The 22,482-nt window shown below is 38.6% G+C and overlaps 1 protein-coding gene across 1 annotated transcript; it reads left to right on the plus strand.

Annotated features, from left to right (window-relative positions):
• Positions 1-281: 281 nt before the first annotated feature.
• Positions 282-686, plus strand: LOC311589790 (glyceraldehyde-3-phosphate dehydrogenase-like; the record flags this gene model as incomplete). Its single annotated transcript, XM_084768445.1, has 1 exon — positions 282-686. One exon carries the CDS (start codon positions 282-284, stop codon positions 684-686), a length of 405 nt encoding a protein of 134 aa, XP_084624571.1.
• Positions 687-22,482: the final 21,796 nt, after the last annotated feature.

Below are 22,482 nucleotides of genomic sequence, written 5' to 3' on the forward strand. Positions count from 1 at the left end.
TGATACCCTATGAGCATATACAGGGGGAGGTAATCCCCCTCAGGAACAGTCATAGGGGAGGGGAATAAGGGGAAAATGGGAGGGAGGGAAGAATGGGAGGATACAAGGGATGGGATAACCATTGAGATGTAACAAGAATAAATTAATTTTTAAAAGTTAAAAAGAAAAGAAAAGAAAGAAAAAAATTATCTAGCTGAGTTCTCAGTCATAAAACTAACTTTCCTTGGCCAGGGTCATCCATGACAACTTTGCCATGGTGGAAGGACTCATGACCACAGTCCATGTCATTCACTGCTTCCCAGAAGACTGTGGATGGCCCCTCTCGGAAGCTGTGGAGTGATGACAGTGGGGCTTCCCAGAAAATCATCTCTGCATCCAATGGTGCTGCCAAAGCTGTGGGCAAGGTCATCCCAGGGCTGAAGGAGAAGCTCAATGGCATGGCCTTCCGTGTTCCTACCCCCAACATGTCCATTGTGGATGTGGCATGCCGACTGGAGAAACCCGCCAAGTACGATGACATCAAAAAGGTGATAAACCAGGCATATGAGGGCCTACTAAAGGGTATCGTTTGCTACACTGAGGACAAGATTGTCTCCTGTGACTTTAACAGTGACTCCCACTCGTCCACATTTGATGCTGGGGCTGTCATTGCTCTCACTGACAATTTTTTAAAGCTCATGTCCTGATATGACAATGAATACAGATACAGCAACAGGGTGGTGGACCTCATGGCCTACATGACCTCCAAGGTGTAAGAAGTCCTGGACCACCCACCCCAGCAACGACATGAGAGAAGAGAGAGGCCCTCAGCTGCCGAGGAGTCCTTAATCCAACTCAGGCCCTGACACTGAGCATCTCCCCTCACAGTTTCCATCCCAGACCCCCAGAATAATGGGAGGAGCCCAGGGAACCCTACTTTCTTGAACACCATCAATAAAGTTCACTGAACCTAAAAACAAAACAAAACAAAATAAATAAACAGACAAAAACTAACTTTCCCTCTAAACTATCGACCCATACATCTTCATTAACTTTATAATTTTAAGTGTAGGAATATTTTAAAAATGCTTTTACTTGAGGCCGAGGAGAATGCTTGGGGGTTAAGAGCATTGGCTGCTTTTGTACAGGAACCATGTTCTATTTTTAGCACACACACATAGCGATTCATCACCACCCAGAATTCCAGTCCCAGGAGATCTGGACCTCTCAATCACCAGTCAGGCACATAATAAATATGCATACATACAGGCGAAACACTCGTGTATATGAATTAAAGTTTTATCTGTTCTTGCCTCTCAATATCTCTCTTCACAACATATTGCATTCTGCACCTGTTACAAGATGGTTGGTCCTCAAGTTATTTCTTCATCAATAAGCTTCTAACCACACCAAGGTAATCCTGAGTAAAGCCTGGGCATACTTGCTCTGAAAACTGCATACAAATACTTCAACTGAAATGCTTGGATGGGGACCTATGTGCTCTGCTTTAAATACATGTCCAATATAAAAGTGTAGCAGGTAACAATCTCAGTGCCAATGAGTGTACGTGACTCAATCCAGCTGAGTACAACAATGCAATTACTTACAATGAACAAAAATGGAAGACAAAAAACAAACACAAAAAAATAAAAGACATGTAGGAGGACTTACGACTGTGTACAATGCCTATACTGAATTTGTTGTTTTCCAGCTTTGAAGACGGACATAATCATGTGACTAGAAAGAACAGCGAAAGAAATTCTGGCTTAGGTCAACAAAGTTCTTCCTTTAGAGTCACAAAAATAGAGAAGAAGTCACCAAAATATATTCTTAAACTGAGAGAGGGACAATATTACTAATTAAGGCTGGTCTCCGTTAGCTTAAAATAAATTCATTATCATTCTATATTAGGGAAATAATTTAAGATATTCAAAGCCTAAAAATATATTTCTTAGTAATCATGCTAAAAAGTAAATGTTCTCCTCTTCTCCCTCATTTTAATCATAACATGAATGTGTGAATAATTTATACTAAAATATCTATAATTTTATTAAATAAGGAATAGCTTGCATAACAAAGTAATATTTGGAGCATAAACATTTTACATGCATTATCTCATTAATGAAAAGATTTGTAGAATTTAATAGAGGGAAGCATAGAAAGAATGCTATGCTCCCAACCCCGCAGAAAGAACACGTTCCAGAGCTAGGATTCAAACCCAGAGATCTTAGCTAGCTACACATGTGATGAAGTTCCCTCCTGGTGGACTGTGAGCAAATGAACCGCCAATCCACCACACACCCCCTGAGCCACTCTGTAAGCAGTTGATGCCTTCGTCTGAGAGTTCAGAAACAGACCTATGAAAAGCTAATTCCCATGTTTTCTGTAGAGACAAAATGATGTGCATTTGAGAAACAGCTCAGTATGTTTTGCCTGTTTAATAATAACTCCACGTTCCTTCTTAACTTTAGGCTCCATATCAGTGATATTAAGATGAAAATGACTGAGAACATCGAGTGGAGCCCTTTTATTTTATAGAGATGAGAAGCCAGCAGCATGGACAATTTCAGCAGCCTTTCCATTGAAGGCTCTACTTGTTTGTGGCCTTGTCCGGAATGAGTTTGGAGCAACTGCACACTCAATGTCTTAGCAAGTAGCAGAGATAAAGGATATTGCTTAATTGACAAATAAGACCACAGAAACAATTCTCACGCCACAATAAGAAGGAGCACTTATTTCTGTTCAGATGAAGGCTTCCCTGTCTGTGGAGGGCAGGCAGACTCTCTGCCCCCTTTTGTTTTTCTCCTCGTAGCACACCTTTCAAACAGTACACTCTCTTTCCATTTCATAAACTTGTTTCTGAGTTTCCAAGTCAATTCTCCTTGCTTTATCTCCTCCTTAGATGTGTCAACCTCCACTTGGCACAGGAAATAATGAGGAAAAGGGCTCTTTTCTGGAATTTAGTTACCTAAATGTGTATTATGAATTCTTCTGTTGGAAGCTTTGAGATTGATTTCAAAATCTACTCTCATTTTGGACACTGATAGATACAGCAAAAGAAAGGATGTAATAAAAAGAGATGGGCTAAGAATTTTAAAAGACTGTTATTTTTGTAATTTTTTGTTTATTTTTTATATACTAATTATATTTTTCGTATAACCTGGGCTGGCCTCAAGCTCTCTGTGTAGTTAAGGATAACTCTGAATTTCTGATCCTTCTGCCGCTACCTCCCAAGTGCTAATATAACAGGCACACAACATCACATCTGACTAAGACATTATTCTTAATAGTATATAGTTCTAATCAAATCAGTTAATTTTCTCCAACTTGGATTATTTTATATGTCACCTAGAGATACATGCATTTGGCCTGACTGCCTCACATGGTTTATCTGAGACTAAGTGGGATCATGAGTGTGAGGCTGCTTCCTAGCTATTGACTTTTGTCAATTAAATTATTCATGTATTCAATTTTTTGAGCTCCTAGCTTATGTCAGCTCAATGTTAAACATTGAGCACATCAAAATGACTCAAAAATATAGATATTTGGCCTCAAAAGCTGACAGAGATATGAAAAATCGAGAGGCGTGTAATCAAAACTGTGATCAACTGAAAAGAATGCACATGTACTATGCAAAAGAATAAAAGTATAAACTTACCTTGAACTCAGGAAGTAAACTTTTAAAAGAGTATAAGCATAAAAAGAAGAGGAAAAGGAGGAGGAAAGGGGAAGGGAGGACAGACAAGGAGGAGAAGAAACAGAAGAAAGAAACACATAGTCAGTGTAGTGAAGAAAAACATTCTCATAAAAGGGCATAAGACAGATTGCCTTGAGAGAAATAATTTTGGGCTATGACAAAATAAAAAGGCAGATAGAATAGTGTAATATAAGATAACCACACACACACACACACACACAGGGAGCAGAGACAGTAACAGGTCAAATGAGGAATTGGTTTTCTACTGAGTATAATGGAGGCAAGGCATATTTTGTAACGCATTGACACAGCACCAAGTTTATAAAGGAACAATTTGATGTCTCCTTTTGTGCTAAGTGATCAATCATGGAGTCAGACATGGCAAACAATCAGGAGGAGAAAACCGGAAACACTGCGTATGCATTTATGAATGGCTGTGTGAAGAGGGTTTGTGCCACAGTGTGGTTGTAAAACCAGGAGTTAGGAGACAGCACAACAAACTGCTAAGGATGAAAATTTGAGATTTTGTGTTATCATGACCTAAGAAGGTTGCACATGAAACTGGGTCTCCAAATTCCCAAGTCATCCATGCTTTGTTTTGCATGAGCTCCCTTTAAAATGCTGGTACATGGTGTTCAGAAGTGATTGGATCTCGAGCAGTGGTCCCCAACCTTCCTAATGCTGCAACCCTTCAATACACTTCCTCATATTGTAGTGACCCCCAGCCATAAGATTATTTTTGTTGCAACATCATAACTTTAATGTTGCAACTGTTGTGAGTAGTAATGCAAACATCTGACATGCAGAGAATCTGATATGCGACCCCTGTAGCCACAGGTCGAGGGTCCCTGTTCTAAAGTTCCTCCCTCTTGAAAGATAAGCATGCTTAGAAAAGAGGTCCACACATAATCATGATGCTGGAGAATATGATGTTCAAGAAACCATCTTGAAGTAGAGCCCAAACCCTCACTGCCGATGCTTCGATCTTAGACACCTTCAGAGCTGTAAGAAGTCCATCAAACTGTGTCATAGCAGAATAGCACAAAGCTTCTTAGCTTAGCTAATGATTTCACTCAGATCTTCCCTATGAGTTGAATTTGTCCAAAGTATTTGCATGATATGGTAACAAATTCAGAATTTTTCACTCATTATCTTCATACCTCAGTATACCATGCTTTAGACTCAAAGATTCATCAGTTTTTATGAGAAAGCCCATAATCTGCAACGTCTAAAATCCAAGATTGCTTTTAAAACTCATTTACCATCAATACTTGCGTAAGTATAAACATAAGCACAAGATAACTGAGTTTGGAGGCAAACGTCTGCCTGAAAAAAAAATGCATGGCTTTATGTTTCCATTTTCTCCAGTTAAGCTCAACAACTGTATGTTTCTCGACTGAGCTATAAACATACTTGATTACTAGACAGTGTCACTGATCTCTGGCAGCTGTAAAGATGCCTTTTTAAAAAAATCTTTAAAATCTTCACTCGAGGTGCTTAAGTATGTCAGCTATTAGAATATGGCCTGTAATACCTTCCTGGGGCCCTGGAGCATGAGGCACTCTCTGGTTGACTAAGGACAGGAAACTGCTTCTGTTTGTATTGTATTTTAATTAGGTTTAGGAGGAGACTGTCACAACAAATAGTTAAGCCACCTGTCTCACCTCCTCCAAAAAAATGGGATTTGGTCCAATTTAAAAGATATATTATTTTTGTTTATGCTTTTGTCTGCTTTTTGTTTGGTTGATTGGTTGGTTTGGTAGGGGCACAGATATCTGGCCTTATTACTGATGCTCACCAGATTCATTTTCATTTTGGTTGCAGTTTTGCTAGTAAGAAAAGATATGCCAATGGGAATTATAGGCAAGCTAAGCCAGGAAACAATGTGCCCGGTAATACGGAGTTGGAGCGGCGGATATTATTACATTAGGTGTTTTTCTGAAGGAAATGCAGGAACAGGGCAACTGCACTTTTTGAAGAAAACTTCTAAACACATTTTCAGAGTTAGGATATCAATATCTCTGATAAATTTTATTTTTAAGTGATCTCCAACCTCTCCTGAAAAGAACCACTAGGACATCTATTTATTAAGGGTGTGACAGTAAAAGGTGGGGATTTAGTACAGCTGTGCAGTGATTGCCTGGCTTATACGAGAACCTCAAAATTCATTCCTGATACAGGAAAAAATAAGAATTTAATGGTGAGCCACAAATGGGCACATTGCAGAAATTCACATGCACACAAAGGCCAGCACGAAGGAAAATAAGGAAGCATAGACCAACATCATAATAGCATGAAGCTCTGGGTGACATACTTAGCTTAGTGTGTCTCCCTACCTGTTTAGCTATATAGAGACAAGGCCACATCACAATAGCATGAACCTCAGCTCAGTGTAACAATCTCCCTTTTTAACTATATAGAAACAAGACCAAATCAAAAAGTTACACACAGCCACCAGGACTACATTGCCCTTTCTAATCATAAAAAAAAAATTAGAAGAAAGATAGAACACCTAGACTGAATAATAAAAATGAAAAGTTATATCATAGTTGCATAGTGTGTGACTGCTTTGGTTGGTGGCAGACAACATATGGGAGCTCTCCTATACAGCTAGGTCATCTAAAAATATTGTAGATGGGGCTGGAGCGATGGCTCAGAGGTTAAGAACACTGACTGTTCTTCCAGAGGTCCTGAGTTCAATTCCCAGCAACCACACGGTAGCTCAAAACCATCTCTAATGGAATTGGATGCACTCTACTAGCCTGTAAGTGTACATGCAGCTGGAGCACTGTAGACAAAATAGTAAATAAATAAATCTTTTAAAAAATATTGTAGCTGTCTGATCATGATGAGTACACTATGTGTTGTTTTAATAATGATAAAGTAGCCTACTAGCTCCTACCACTAAGTGAGATATAACTTTACTACTAATAAATAGTTAGTATGAGTATATAGTGATACCTCAACTGGAAACTAACTTAATATATAATCCTCCTGATACTCATAGCATACGTACAAGGCCATACACACAGGAATACCAAATCATCTGTCCAAGATGCACAATTTATAAGAAGGAAAACAGAATTTGAATCTGTAGCTCTCTTACAGGACAGGGTTTACAGCCAGGTCTATTTCCAAAATAGTAACTTTTTGTGTTGTGTTTTCCAGTGTGAATAAAATAAATTTCTAATTTTAAAGACAGTGTTATGAAATAGAAAAGGCACTTTCTAAGACACACAACACACAGCAAGAGAGAATAAATGGTTTTTGTTTTTTTTCAATCATCTAGGTAAAGATCAACAGACCAAATTCCAAGAGGCAAAACTGTGGCCTAGGTTTGAGCCTTTACCTGTGATATGTTTTGGAGTTCAAACACAGACGTAGAAGGAATATCTTGTGTGTTGTATGGATGCAACACCTGCCGATTAAAAAACTTATGGCCTATAGCTTAGGCAGGAAAAAGGAGGTGGAACTTCCAGTAGGCAGAAGGATTCTGCGATAGAGACAGTCACAGGAGATTCAACTGGCAAGATATGAGGAAGATGAATGCATGATACCTAAGCTCAAGTAACTATCCACATGGCAGAATTTAGATTAATATAACAGAGGGTAATTTAAGCTATGAGCCAGTCAGAAAAGTATAGCTATGTGACCTTTGTACTTGTGTAATATTTAATGAATATCATGATTTGTTATTCTGGGAATAAAATTCATGGGAGAAAAAAAAAGTCTCTTACAACAATAGAGAACTGAAATTTCAGGTTTTGGGCTTTTTTTTTTTTTTTTTGTAAATCCAAGAGTTCGCATCCCATAGTGATCAAAGACTATGATCACCATCCATGGGGATATACAGGCCTTTACCTGTTTGTGCCTGCTCCAGCTTCACTTAATGTGACTGCACATTGTTTATTGATGAATTATTATTGTTTTTTATTTCCTTCGTGTTGTGATTATAGTCTAATTACATCATTTTCCTTTTTCTCTTTCTTCCTTCAAGGGCCTCCCCTCTGCCCATCCTGTTCTCTTTCAAATTCATAGTCTCTCTTCTTATTAATTGTTGTTATGCTACATATATGTAATGTAGATATATATTCCTAAATATATAAGTACAGCCTGCTTGCTGAATATATCCATTTGATATATTCACTTGCCAAATCTCTAGCAAAGCCCCAACTATATGGGATTTATTGGCTAAAACATATGTATTTTCATATGACTAATATCATTTCTCTCACAAAGAGTTATAGATATATAATATGCTACATCTAATTGTTCAATGGAACATATTAAAAGTAAGTAAATTTTGTGTCATTTCAATTTAAATTATTAGTTTTGAAACTGCTCTTACAATATGTTAAAAGTCCACTTTGGGCTAGGGAGATAGTTCAGTCAGAAATATGCTTGGAGTACAAGAACAAGGACCTGCCAATCCCCAGCAGCCAAACATCTTCAGAAGTTCTCTCATTCAGTTTCTGTTCTTTTTTATATTGTGATCTCAGATAAATTAGAAATGTCAAGTTTCATAGAGCTATAGCATGTGTTTCCCTTAAGAATTTTCATTTTGAGCTGGACACCACTTTGAAATGTACTTGTTATATCCTTGTGAGTAATTCAAACAAACTGGTAGAATACACGGTGTGTTGTAGGCACTATGCACATTTGAGCAAAAAGTTGATGGTTTTAATAACATTCTTTGGAGCATATAAATTGGCACGTCTATATTATCCAGAGGGGACCTTCTAGATTTAGTACTTTTTACTGAGTTAATTAACAAGATCCATATCCCATTATAATAAACCTCTTGGCAAAGGCAGCCAGCAGTCACTATCTTATTTTAATAACCACAATCTTTTCTTACAGCCTATCTTCCAGCAGAGCCAACCCTACAAATTTTACTCCCTTCCCTAGGTGCTGACTATGCAACGTCTTTAGACAGACCTTGCTGCTTGCTCAAACTAGATGAATCAGTGGTGAACAGAACATGTGCAAGGGGTACACTGAAGAATTTGAAGTAGGGAAGATTGAGCAGATGATTTCAAATTTTCCTGTTGCCAGCCTAAATGGGCCATACTGTGTATTCATGAGTGATGGTACATGGGTTGGGCCGGTATATACCCTATATGATCATTTGTATACTTAGCAGATATACAAAAAGTCCAGTGTCCATTGAAATGTATTTTAACATCCATGCTTCTAAGAGGTTTTTCATACCTTCTTAGTCTTATGAGTAACAGACCATCTGTGTCCACTCATCTCCCCAATAGTGTCTTCTCTGCACATACCTTACATAGAAGAGAATGTACATGAAATACTATGAGTGTAATTATCATTGGCTTTAATGATTACATCTATTTTATATGATCTTTACTTTTTCAACCAAAAGCATCCATCTGCCTAGGAGATAAGTTTATAAAATCCTATGGAAATAAATAGGAGAGGGAAAAGTCTGGTAAAGTTCTATCTTTTCAGCAAGATAAAATTTTTGCAAGAGGAAAATTCCTCACAGATAGAGTTGATGTTTGGGAGAAATATTTCTCAGATGTCCCTATTCCCTCCTGCTCTTGGCAGTATAGCAAGAGATACACTGGGAGTGACAAAGACACTCATAAAATAGAAAGTGTCTTTTATTCTTGTGGAAATAGGACCATGCTACATTACAAACTAGGGCAACCAGAACAAAAAGTTAGACTCCCTCAGCCTAAGGAGATTATGAGGAAAGGATAGAAAGAGGCTGGGAAGGTAAAATGGGCAGATGCCTGCTCAGGAAGTTCTTCCCAACAGTTCCACAGCACTTCTTGAAGTTCCAGGGGAATTCTTCCTTGGCATTCCATGGGCTCCATCTCTATCTGGTTCTACAGCCCACTTCCCTGTAGTTCTGCATAGGGGAAATGTGCTCTGTGGTGGGGTGTCCTCTTGCCGCCCCCGTGAGTGTGGAAGGTTCCTTGAGAAGTGCACTAAACACATCTCAGGAATATCAGTTTGATTCTCTAACGTGGATGAAATCCAGGAGTGTCAGTTGAGGCGGTAGATGTAGAGGCCACTTAGAAAGACAGTTTATTTACAGGAAATATGGACTTCAGCCAGAACTGAACAGACTAGAGGGACCCAAGGCTGAGAGGAGATGGAATTTCAAACACACTGAAAGTGGCAGAAATCCTTACTCTAACTCGTGAGATCGGTTTGCAAAGGAAGGCCAGAACAGGTGAACTTGGCCTGCTAGGATGCCAACAGCAGGTGGCCTCACACTGTACCATTCGAACTAAGGCACAGGTTCTCTCCAGAGAATACTTAGCCATCATTTATAGAGGCCACACAATGTCACCTATTTGGAGTTAGAAGAGAAGATATGAAACTATTTTTAGCACATACAAATTGTATAATGTGAAGTGTCTCATTGTAACATTTCCACACCTGTACATGATATAATGTGCTTTGATCAAAGGTACCCCCACTATTACCCTTTCTTATCCTGTCTTTCCTACCCCTTTCACATCTCTAGTACTCTCTGTTTCCGAACAAATCTAAATATAATAAAAATACTTATATTTCGGAGTCTGGTTTACTTTGTTTAACATGATGATCTCTAGTTTCATTTATTTTCCTGAAAATGACACATTTTTATTTACTTATGCTGAATAAAACTCTCTTGTGTATTTATTCTGTCTTAGCTACTGTTCTGTTTACTATGAAAAGACACCACAACCAAGGGAACTCTGGGAGAAGAAAACATTTCATTGTAGACTTGCTTAAGGCTCATGATCATCATGGCCACAGTGACAGGCATTGCCCTGGAGCAGTACCTGGGAGCCCACAGTGTTGACAATGCAAACATCAGCAGGAAAACTAGTGTAAAGCATCAGGAGCGTGCCCTCAAAGCAGATATTAACCATCAGTCTTCTTCTTCTCCCTCTTTACTTCCAGAAAGCAGTGAAGTCAGCACTTTTGCTTTTCATCTCTAACTTTGTTAATTTGTATCTTTTCTCTATGCCTTTTAGCTAACTTTGCTAAGGTTTTGTCAATATTACTAATTTTCCCAAGAACCAACTCTTTGTTTTCTTGATTCTTTGGATTGTTTTGTTTGTTTCTATTTTATTGATTTCAGCCCTGCGTTTATTTATTGCCATATGCTCCTTTTGGGTGCATTTCTTCTCTTTGTTTAAGAGTGATCAGGTAGCTCTTTAAGTTTCTGATATGAGATCACTCCATTTTTTTTTTAACACTAGTACTTAATGCTATGAACTTGCCTGTTAGAACACCTTCATTGTGTTGCATAAGTTTTGGTACGTTGTGTTTTCATTATTTCATTCACTTCTAAAAGGTTTTCTACTTCTTTCTTAATTTCTGTCCCAGCCCAGTGAGTTGCTCGGTTACCATGAGTTTGTAAGCAGTCTGTTGTTTCTGAATTTTTGTTTGTTTTTGTTCCCATTATCCAGCTTTAACTTGTGGTAATCACATAGGATGTAAGGGCTTATTTCTATTTTCTTGTATCTGGTGATACTTGCTTTGTGTCCGAGAATGTGGTCAGTTTTGGAGATAGTTTTATGAGGTGCTGAGAAGAAGACATATTCTTTTGTGTTTGGATGAAATGCTCTATAACTCTCTGCTAAGTCCATTTGATTTAGGATGTCAATGAGCTCCAGAACTTCTCTAATTTTTTTGTCTGAATGACCTGTTTATTGGAAGGAATGCAGTAGTGAAGTTACCCACTATCATTGTGTGAAGGATAATATGTGGTTTTACATACAGTAGTACATAGATGTCTAGAATTATAATATCCTCCTGGTAGAATTTTTTTCCTTTAGTGAGTATGTAGCATCCTTCCCTATCTCTTCTAAGCAGTTTTGGTTTGAAGTCTATTTTATCAGATATTAAAATTGTTGCAGCAAATTGCTTCATGTGTCCATTTTCTTGGAATACCTTTTCCCATTTAAAAAATGTTTTATCTTTTAGTATCTATTCTTGATGTTACAATGTGTTTCTTAGATGGATTAGATGGATAGATGCTGTTTTCATGTCCAGTCTGCTAGTCTGTTTAATTTTATTGAGTAATCGAGACCATTGATGTTAAGAGTTGTTAATGAGAAATGTTTATTTTCTTGTGGTGGTGAGGGTCTTTCTTATCCTGTTGTGATTAGCTTTCTGCAATTATTTATTCCTAGTGTCTTCCAGGGTATGGCTATTCTCTTGAGATTGAAGCTTCCCTTTTACTTCCTTCTATAAATCTGGATTTGTAGAGAGAAACTGCTTATATTTGGTTTTAACAACAAAAATTTTTCTTTCTCTATCTAGTGTGTGAAAATTTTGCTGGGCACAGTAGTCTGTGCTGGTATCTGTGATCTCTTAGTGCTTATGGAATATTTTTCCTGGCCCTTTGACTTTTAGAGTATTTATTGAAAAGTCAAGCATTATTCTAATAGACCTGCCATCATATTTTATTTGATAATTTCTCTTTTGCAGCATTTAATATTCTCTCTCTGTTCTATACATTTAGTGTCTCTATTATCATATGTCATGGCTGATTTCTTTTCTTGTCCAGGTATTTCGTATTATGTATGCCTCTTGTACATCTTTAGGTAAGGCATCTCATTCTTTAGGTTAGGGAAGGGTTTTTATAAATAATTTATTGAAAATATTTTCTGTGCCTTTGACCTGGCTTTTTTCTCTTTTCTCCATTCCTTTTACTAGTAGAGTTTGTCTTTTCATCATGTTCTTGGTGTCATAGATGTTTTCTTCCTGGATCTTTTTATATTGAACAGTTCCTTTGACTGAGATAGCCACTTCTTCTCTCCTGTCTTCAGTGCCTGAGAGTTTCCCTTTCATCTCTTTAGTATTTGGGGAGGCTTACCTCTAAAGTTTTGTTTGACTTTCTAAATTTGTTATTGCCAGTCTTACCTCAGCTTGGTTTTTCTTTAGTGACTCTATTTCTACTTTTATGTCTATGCCTGTTTCTTCACTTCATTCTACTGTTCGTGTTTTCATAGGTCTTAATATTGGATTTGTTCATTTCCTCTTAAGGTCCTGAACATATTCAAAATAACTGTTTAAAGCCCTTGTCTTATGCTTCAGCTGTACTTCATTTCTCAGGGCCTACTGTAATATGGTTGTTGGGCTCTGGTGAAGGTATATTGTTATTATATTTTTGCAGTGGTGTCTAGGCATCTGGTTTGGAGGCAATTGTTTTTCTAGTATTGATATCTTGTTTTGTCTTTGTTGGAAAGGTGTTCTATTCCTTTGTTTCTGTGGCCCTCTCTGGATCTGCATACTGACTTGATACTGGAATGTGTGCTGGTTGTGGGCTGCCTGGGAGTGAGTGCTCTTGAGTCCCCACCATGTTCTGTCACTAGTGGTACAGGTCTCAGCTTTGGAGACTTACATAAAGGAATGGGAGTGGGCCAGAAGGGGATAGGTGCTAACAGGGTCCGCAAGAAGGAGGAAAGCTTCCTCCTCTGTGAAGATTGGTGGGTCTTCAGAGACAGGAATCAGACAAAGGGTACAGGCCCATATAGGTGGTCTGCTACAGGGGCTGAGGATATGACTGAAAATTGGAAATCAGAAGACAGAAAGGTGAATACAGATTTCCCACCTGATGCCCAGGCCAGAGTAGGAGAGACTGAGTCCAACAAGAGGATCTGTGGTGTCTTTAATGAGTAGAAGCAGTAAAGATGGACAGGCTCATGCCATTGGTCTCATTCAAGGCTGGGGAATTTTATAAAGAATACAGGAAGGGGAGTAAAGATCTTCCTTCCTACCTGGTTCCCAGACAGGGGTGCCCAGCAGAGATTCAGGCAGAGAGTGCTGCTGGGTGTTGGCAAGTGAGACAAAGGGAGAGGTAGGAATGCTGAGGAAGATCTACGGACTCCACTAGAAATATGAGGTGAGAGGAGAGGTCCCAGCACATGGGCTGCTACCTGGATGTGGTAAGGCTGGGAAACTGGAGTTGGAGGGCAGGGATGTGATTGAAGATCATCAAGTGGGTCCCAGGCTGGTGTAGCCAGTGGGTTTCCAGGCACAGTGCTTCTTGGTGTTGGTGGCTGAGACTAAAGGAAGGAGGAAGGGAGGGAGCTATGTAAAAAGCTAATCATAATTTTAATTTAAATACATCATTCCCTTCCATTTCACAACCCTACTCAATATGGCTATGAATGTGGTTTGGCAGGTAAACTTTCTTAATAGATTTTTAAGATCATGTACAACCTTTTCTATTCTTATGAGAATTGCTATAATCACATTTTTGAGAATTGTCACAGTCATGTTCTTCTCCATTCCTGAAAAAGATATGTGGGTTCACATGTGCTTTGTGAAAAAACTTTTCCTGGGAAAATTCCCCCTGCCCCAGACAAGGAGTTCACAACAGAACAAAGTATGGATGTCACAAAAGTCCAGGTTGGCGAGCTAGTAGGTTTTCTTGGTGCTACTTACAGGAATATGATGATGATTCACTTACAAAAAGAAGGGATTACTCAAAGACAGCTAGATCACCAAACCCTGACAAAAGCCAGGAACCTGGATCACAGTGCACAGCCTGAAGACAGCTCAATGAATCGGAGAGTCTTTTTTCAAGTGTCTGTAGTCTAATTCTCTTCCATGCAGCTCAGCTGGTCTCTGCTTTTTTTCAGGCAGCTGGTCTGGTCTCAGAGTCTCCTTTGCCTTTGTGGCATTGGCTTTACTGTACTCTTTTTTTTTTTCAGCTTTATTGTTTATTCTGACAAGGAGGGGCCTAGTGCATCTTGTTGGTTTCAGGTACTTCCTAAGACAACTTGAGTTGCCTACCTTCCTATTTAAGGAGATTCCTGATGGAATGTTTTATTCTAGTAGGAAGCTTTTGCACAACATTCTGGGAATGAGGACAGAGGGGATGAAGAGATCCCAGCATTTGAGATGCTATAGGCTTGGGGATAAGACATGAGAATTGAAACTGGAGAATATGATGGAGAGTAAAGATTGCCCACCTAATTTCCAGGCCCAGTGGCAATTGGATTTTCTACAATTTTATTTTTAATTCATAAGGTCAATAATGTTCAGAAGAGCTGTGAAAAGAGCTAATAGTAATTTTAATTTAAATATGTCATCCTCCTTTTTCAAAATCCTATTGAATATCCCTATGAATGTGGTTTGGCAGGCAAACTTTTTGAATAGATTTTTAAGAAGTTTCTGTATAAAATCCTTTTCTACTCTTATGAGAATTGCTATAATCACATTCTTAAGAACCTTGAACAATATAAAAACAGGCTACCTTGTGGGCACACAGAGATAAAAACCCACCATCTTCCTAAGATTTTTAGGGATTAGATAGAATCGCATCCCAAAGTCTTTGGGAATATACATGGCTGCCTAGAACAGGTTATAAAAATTCATTTTTCATATTACCAAAACTTTATAACTTTGAGACGTTCACATTCAGAATTTTATTACAAAATTTTCAGAAACTGAAAATCTGTTTTTGATCCAATAATGTTCACATACTTCAATGAATAGTAATGCTACAGTAAAACACAAATACTAGATACCCCAGATAAAAGACTAGAATATATTATAAACAAAGTCTGAACAGATCATACTGGTATAGCCAAAGTTGCTTCTTAAGTGATTATTTGCAAATATTAAACTTAGTGTTGATAATCTGCCCTAGATCACGTATATGAAAGACATTTATGTATCTAAAAGATCTATTGGCACACCTAAGAAGGCAGAAGCTTTTGTAGAAACTGTTATTTTTTCTTTTCTTTTGTTTTGTTTTCTAGCTAAGGGCAATGCTGAACTTCATTTTTTTTGTACTAGAAATTATATCTGCACAGGGAGTTTTTGCCCTTGACAGCAACACAATCAACAGAAGGAATATGTTTATTCACATAGGTGTCATTTGTCCCCCAATTTAAGCAAATTTTGTTTCATACTTTTAAAGCTATTATAAATAGTGATTACATCTTCTGTGTTTTTGAGAAATTATTTTCTTATCTCTAGAGAAATATATACATATAAACGCTGGAATGAGTAGAGACACGTCACTAGGGCCCACAATTCAGCCAAGAACTATATGTGTGTTGTTTGTTCTTAAAATTTAGATTGAATCCCAAGAAATGCCTTTGGCTACAGATTCCCCTGATATAAAAAGTATTCATAAAAGGAAGTAGTGGATTTTTTTGCTCTGAAGCCTTCTAAATACAATCTTTTTTCTTTGTTTGTGGCTGTGGACAAATGGCTTTGTCAATAGATAAGTAAATTACTGGATCCAGCTCCACAGTAATGAGAAAATACCACAGCCAGTCACCTCAGCTCTGTTATTATTGGGTAGTCACAAACAATTCTAGATGATCTTTGATGATTCAGTTACAACCAACACCCCATTTCAAAACAGAAAAATGATAATTCAATTACTATGGATGTTTCTGTTTAAAATGCTATTTACCAATACATACTGAAATTAGCTCAAGGAACTGCTGCCTTGGTCTTGTTCACTTCTCACTATGCCATTTGAGGCAGCAATACCCAGCTCCAAAGTACATTCATAACAAATTAGTCCTGTATGTATATCTTCTTGGCTGGGAAGTTAACCGCTGTCACGGTTGACTATGTGAATAGTCATATAAATGATAAAAATGAAGTGTGTGGAAAAGGAACACTCTTGTCACCATGAAGTACAGACGAGTCAATTCACATGCCCTTATTCCCTGCAGTGGAGTGGTCTTTATTTTCCTACTTGCTCAGAGTTCATTGTTTTGTAGAGCAAAAGGATGTGGTGAGATTTGTATATTTGCTGTGCAATTTTCATTTATCAAGATTAAGGAAACTGTGTATGTGTGTCTGTGTGTCTGTGTGTCTGTGTCTGTGTGTCTGTGTGTATATTAACTAGTATATATATATAGCTAGATATAATGTTCAGCTTTGAAGCAATATACAAACAGTAAAAATGGACTCAACAGGTTAGCAGGTTGCATTTGTATTGGACTCATCAGGCTATATTTGCATATTTGTGCATGTGTATACACACGCAGTCAAAGAAAAAGAGAATTCAAGAATAGAGGTAAGTGGAAAAGGTTTGTGAAAAAGTAGTTAGGAGATGTTGGCGGGAGGAAAGGAATAAGGAAAAATAATGTAACACTTTTTTCAATTAAAACAATATTTAAAATAAAATAAAAATTTAAAAGAAGAGATAAGGTACAGTGTTGACTCCCTAGAGAGTCCTAGCACACATTAACAATTTTCATAAGAGTAATAGTGAGAGATGCAGTAGACTTCCTCTGATGTTTTTCTGAAGCAATCTGTTTATCCTGAGACAAGGGTGAGAAACGGACACTGATCGAACAGACAGGCTGGCAGCAGAACCAGGCAGCAGCAGGTGGGAAAAGCCAGGCATAGGTGGAAAAGGAAGTTAAGGGGACATAAAAGAACACAAAGCATGGCAGAAAAGCTGAGGCTATCAAAAGAGAGCAAAATACAACAGAAATTTTGTTAGATTTGATCACATAAAACAGAAGAATGCTTTTCCATGAAAAATAGCTGTCAGAAACAAAATTGAAGGCAAAGTGGTGGAATACTACTTAGCTATTTCAAGGAAATCTTGAAATTTGCAGGCAAATTGATGAAACTAGAAAAGCTCATCCTCAGTGAGGTAACCCAAACCCAGAAAGACATGCAAGGTATATATATATATATATATATATATATATATATATATATATATATATATATATATATATATATATACTCACTTATCAGTGAATATTAGCCATATAGCACAGGATAACCATATTACAATTCACAGGCCCAAAAAAGGTAAGTAACAAGGAGGACTCAAGGGAGAATGTTTAAATCCCACTCAGAAGGGGAAATAGAACAGAAGAAGCTATTGAAGAGAGGAAACAGGGTAGGAAAGGAGCAATGATAGAAATGAGGGTGGAGATCAGACCTGAGGAGAGGGGGTTGGGGAAACGACAGAGGGCTTACAGAGAGAGAGAAAAACCAAAGAGGGGATCTCTCGGAAACAATCTTGAGACCCACAACAGGGTATGCTCCTGGGAAATTATAGGGGTTTCTATATCTGAGACTCCTAGTAGTAAGTGTCAGAGACTGAAGAGGACCCCCTCTAACGAGACAGAACTCTTAGTGGAGGGAGGGGAACACCAACTCAACCTACAAAAACTTTGACCCAAAATTTACCCTGCCTACAAGATGTGCAGGGTAAAGATAAATCAGAGATTGAGGGAATTCCCAACCAATGCCTGTCCCAACCTGAGACCCACCTCCCTGGGAAAGAGCCAACTCCTGACACTATTAACGATACTTCGCTATGCTTGCAGATAGGAGCCTAGTGTAGCTGACTGCTGAATGGCTCTGCCCAGCAGTGGATCCAAACAGATGCTGAGACTCACAGCAAAACATTGAGCAGAGCACGTGAGGTCTTCTGGAAGAATGAGGGGAATGCATAGAAGGCTCAGAAAGAGACAGGAGCTTCACATGAAGGGGGAACAGGGTTGGAGGGTGAGAACAGGAGGAAAGGAAGGAGGGGGCTGTGACCAGGATATAAAGTGAATAATTAATTTTTTAAAAAAAAGAAACTCAGAAAAGCAGATTAACCTGGGCCAGGGTAGCTTACAGAGACTGATGCACCAATCAGGTACCATGCATGGACCAGAGCTAGGGCCTCTACACATGCAAAACCAATGGGCTGCTTGATCTTGTGGGTACCCTAGAAAGGGAGTAGGGGGCTGTCTATGACATGGACTCTGTTGCCTGCTTTTCAATCACTTCCCTCCGTCAGGGTTAGTAGGGAGCAGTTCCCCTTATCTGAAGAGTAGGGGAAAATGTTCTGAAGGAGGAAGGAGGGAGGGTGGGACTGGGAAGAGAAGCCAGAAGGGCCTATGATCAGGATGTGAAGTGAATGGATGTATAAATTAAAAAATTTATTAAAACACACACACACACATACATACATACACCCAAAGTATCTTTTCCTTAATTTCTTTAAAGAACATTTTAAATTGCTAAGACAAACTCTTATCTATGTAGAACAGCTGTTAGTTTTACAAATTCCTCATTCGGAGAGACTGAGAAAATGGCCCAACCACACGTGGAAAGTGCTGACCTCCTCAGAACTCAAATGCCTTTGTCTAAATTAGCATCAAGAAGCATGCCCTCCACCTTAGGATCAAGCAGTGTCAAAATGTAGCCACGTCTGTTGAGGCAAAACAGGAAGTTCTCTTCACAGATGCCACGGGTGTAAATCAGATAATCATCCTTTTTTTAGAATAATTAGCAAGAATTTTAAATATGGTTAGAACTGTGATTCTGAGAAAAACATAAAACAGCTGAGCACACAAGCTGAAGGACGTTCCCCAACCCCACTGGTACTTTACTGTGCCCTCACTAAGGAGTACAAGAGGCACTGACACCACCTCTAGGCAAAGCCTATAGGAGTCTCCTGTGTGAATTCCTCCTGCTCATCCCAAGTGTTAGCTGGATGTCTCCTGGGTGGCCACAGCAGCCATCTCTTGACAGGAGCAAAGCCTAAAGACATTATCCTTGGATCTGAAAGGGACCCTTTCCTTCTCTACCTCTAACCCTAAACCACATGTCACCCTTATTAACATTAGGTAAGCAATAATTACACCCAGTGAAGACCAGCAGCATGGAGTGTAATTACCACAGCAGCTAGGAGAAGTAAACCACTTCTAATTCTAGAGATCTGGCCTTGTTATATTTAAGGTTATGTTAACTATAATATTAGGAAAAGATGAAAATTATACAAAAAATATATTATAGTATTACTGATCATTTCTTTATTGGACAATCTTATCAAATGTAAAAATCATGTTTACTCATCTTTAAACTCTTTCATGTTTTTATTTTTTTAATTTTATTTTTTTAATTTTATTTTTTTTAATTTAATTTAATTTTATTTTTTTTCCTTTATTAATTTATTCTTGTTACATCTCAATGGTTATCCCATCCCTTGTATCCTCCCATTCTTCCCTCCCTCCTCTTTTCCCCTTATTCCCCTCCCCTATGTTTTTAATTGGTTTAACAGATAGTAGGTTTCCAATTGGTTTGCTCATGTTCTATTTTTATTAACTCTTTACACATCTCCCTTTTCTCCCTTAATCCCACCCCATTCCTGTAAACCTCCCCAGACTAACAGACTCCTTTTCTCCCCATATTGGCTTATGTATTACCTTCAGTCATCATTTTTTGCAAACCTCAACACTGCCACCTAGCTTTCAGAGGTACCCCAAATTAAAAGATACATGACTAAAGGGAAGATATCAGAAGATAGAAAGACCTCCCATACTCGTGGATCAGGAGGATTAACATATTAGAAATGGCTATCTTACTAAAAGCAATCTACAGATTCAAAGCAATCTCTTTCAAAATACTGGCACAATTCTTTAGAGACCTTGAAAGATCAATTTTCAACTTCATATGAAAAAAAAAAAACCCCGAATAGCTAAAGCAACCTTGTACAATAAAAGATCTTCTGAAAGAATCTCCATCCCAGATCTCAAGCTGTACTATAGAGCAACAGTAAAAAAAAAAAAATGGCATGGTACTGGCATTAAAAATAGGCTAGTTGATCAATGGAATTGAATTGAAGACCCATAAAAAACCCACACACCTATGGACACTTGATTTTTGACAAAGAAGCCAAATCCATACAATGGAAAGAGGATGGCATCTTCAACAAATGGTGCTGGTCTAACTGGATTTCTACATGTAGAAAAATGCAAATAGATCCATATTTATCAGTCTGCACAAAACTAAAGTCCAAGTAGATTAAGGACTTCAACATAAAACCAGACACACTATATCTTCCAGAAGAAAAAGTGGCGAAGAGCCTTGAACTCATTGGCACAGGAGACAACTGCCTGAACAAAAATGCCAATAGCATAGACTCTAAGATCAACAATTAATAAATGGTACCTTATGAAATGGAAAAGCTTCTGTAAGACAAAGGACTTTGTCAAAGAACAAATAACAGCCCCCAAGACTAGAACAAGATCTTCACCAGCCCTACATCTGAGGGCTAATATCCAAAATATATAAAGAACTCAGGAAATTAAACACCACCAAACCAAATAATCCAAGTGAAAACTGGGGCACAGAGCTAAACAGAGAATTCTCAACAAAGGAATATCAAATAGCTGAGAAACACTTTTAAAATGGTCAATGTTCTTATTTATCAGGGAAATGCAAATCAAAATGATTCTGACATTCCATCTTACATTTACCAGAATGTCTAGGATCAAAAGTTCAAGTGACAGCACATGCTAGCAAGGATGGGAAAATGGGGAATACTCCTCCATTGCTGGTGAGAGTGCAAACTTGTATAACCACTTTGTAAATCAATCTGGTGCTTTCTCGGGAAATTGGGAATAACTCTACTTCAGGACAGAGCCATACCACTCTTGGGAATATACCCAAATGATGTTGCACCATGCAACAATGACATTTGCTCAGCTTTGCTCATGACAGCCATAATCTGGAAATAAGCTAGCTATCCCTCAACTGAAGAATGGGGGGAAAATACAATTCTCTTTTTTTTTTTTCGAGACAGGGTTTTTCTGTGTAGCCCTGGATGTCCTGCACTCCTTTGTAGATCAGGATGGCCTTGAACTCACAGAGATATGCCTGTCTTTGCCTCCCCAGTGGTGGGATTGCAGGCCTGAGCCACCACTGCTAGTACATTTACACAATGGAGTACTTCTCAGCTATTAAAAACAAGGAATTTTTTGAAATTTGCAGGTAAATGGATGGAACTGGAAACAATCATCCTGAGTGAGGTAACCGAGACCCAGAAAGACACACATGGTGTATACTCACTTACAAGTGGATATTAGTCCAACATAGATGTTCTCTGAGAATGCAGAAATGGGACAGATACTGGGACTGGCAGCCAGATTTGGGGTGGAGTGCTGAGAATGGGATGGAAGAGTGGCACAATAGAAGAACCCTGAGGGTTCAAGCGACCCACAGAGAGACCATCAGGGCTTGCAGATCTGGACCCAGGAGGGCCTGCACAAACTGTTGCACTAAGCAAGGACAATGCATGCAGTGAACTTAAAGCTCCTGTTGAGATATAGCCAATGGACAGCTCATTCCTCATGGTTGTGAGGAGAGAGAGGACTGCCTCTGACATGAACTTTGATGTCCCTTGGTGGGGAGGCCCTGTGAGCACACAGAGGAAGGGGAAGCAGGCTATCCAGATGACACCTGATTGGCTGTGGTCATTTGGTGGGGGAGAAGGTCCCCTTCTGTCACAGGGGAATAGGATGAAAGAGGGAGGGAGGTGAAAGAAGGAGAGAGGGTGGGAAAGGAAAGATACAAGCTAGGCGATAACAATGGGGATTTAGCTGGGAGGTGGTGGTGCAAGCCTTTAATCCCAGCACTCAGGAGGCAGAAGCAGACAAATCTCTGTGAGTTCGAGGTCAGCCTGGTCTACATAGTGGGTTCCAGGACAGCCATGGCTGCACTTAGAAACCCTGTCTTAAAAAACAAAACAAAACAAAAAAAAATCAGGATGTAATCTGAATAAACTATAAAACATTTTTTAAAAAGGAAAAAAATTAGAGTCATCACTAGCATCCCCATAGGGGGGAAAAAAACATGCAGTATATGTATTTATGGACCCGGGTTTCCTCATAAGTGTAATATTTTTCCAATTCCAACCATTTATCTGAAAATTTTATTAGTTTTTTTTCTCTATAGCTGAATAATTATATACCACCTCTTCATTCTCCATCCATCAACTTATTACTGATGCAGTAATATCTGGGTTGATTCAATTTTCTAGCTATAGTGAATAGAGTTGCTGT

The sequence above is a fragment of the Acomys minous genome, assembly GCF_964271855.1.
Source record: "Acomys minous genome assembly, chromosome: 19".
Lineage (NCBI taxonomy): Eukaryota > Metazoa > Chordata > Mammalia > Rodentia > Muridae > Acomys > Acomys minous.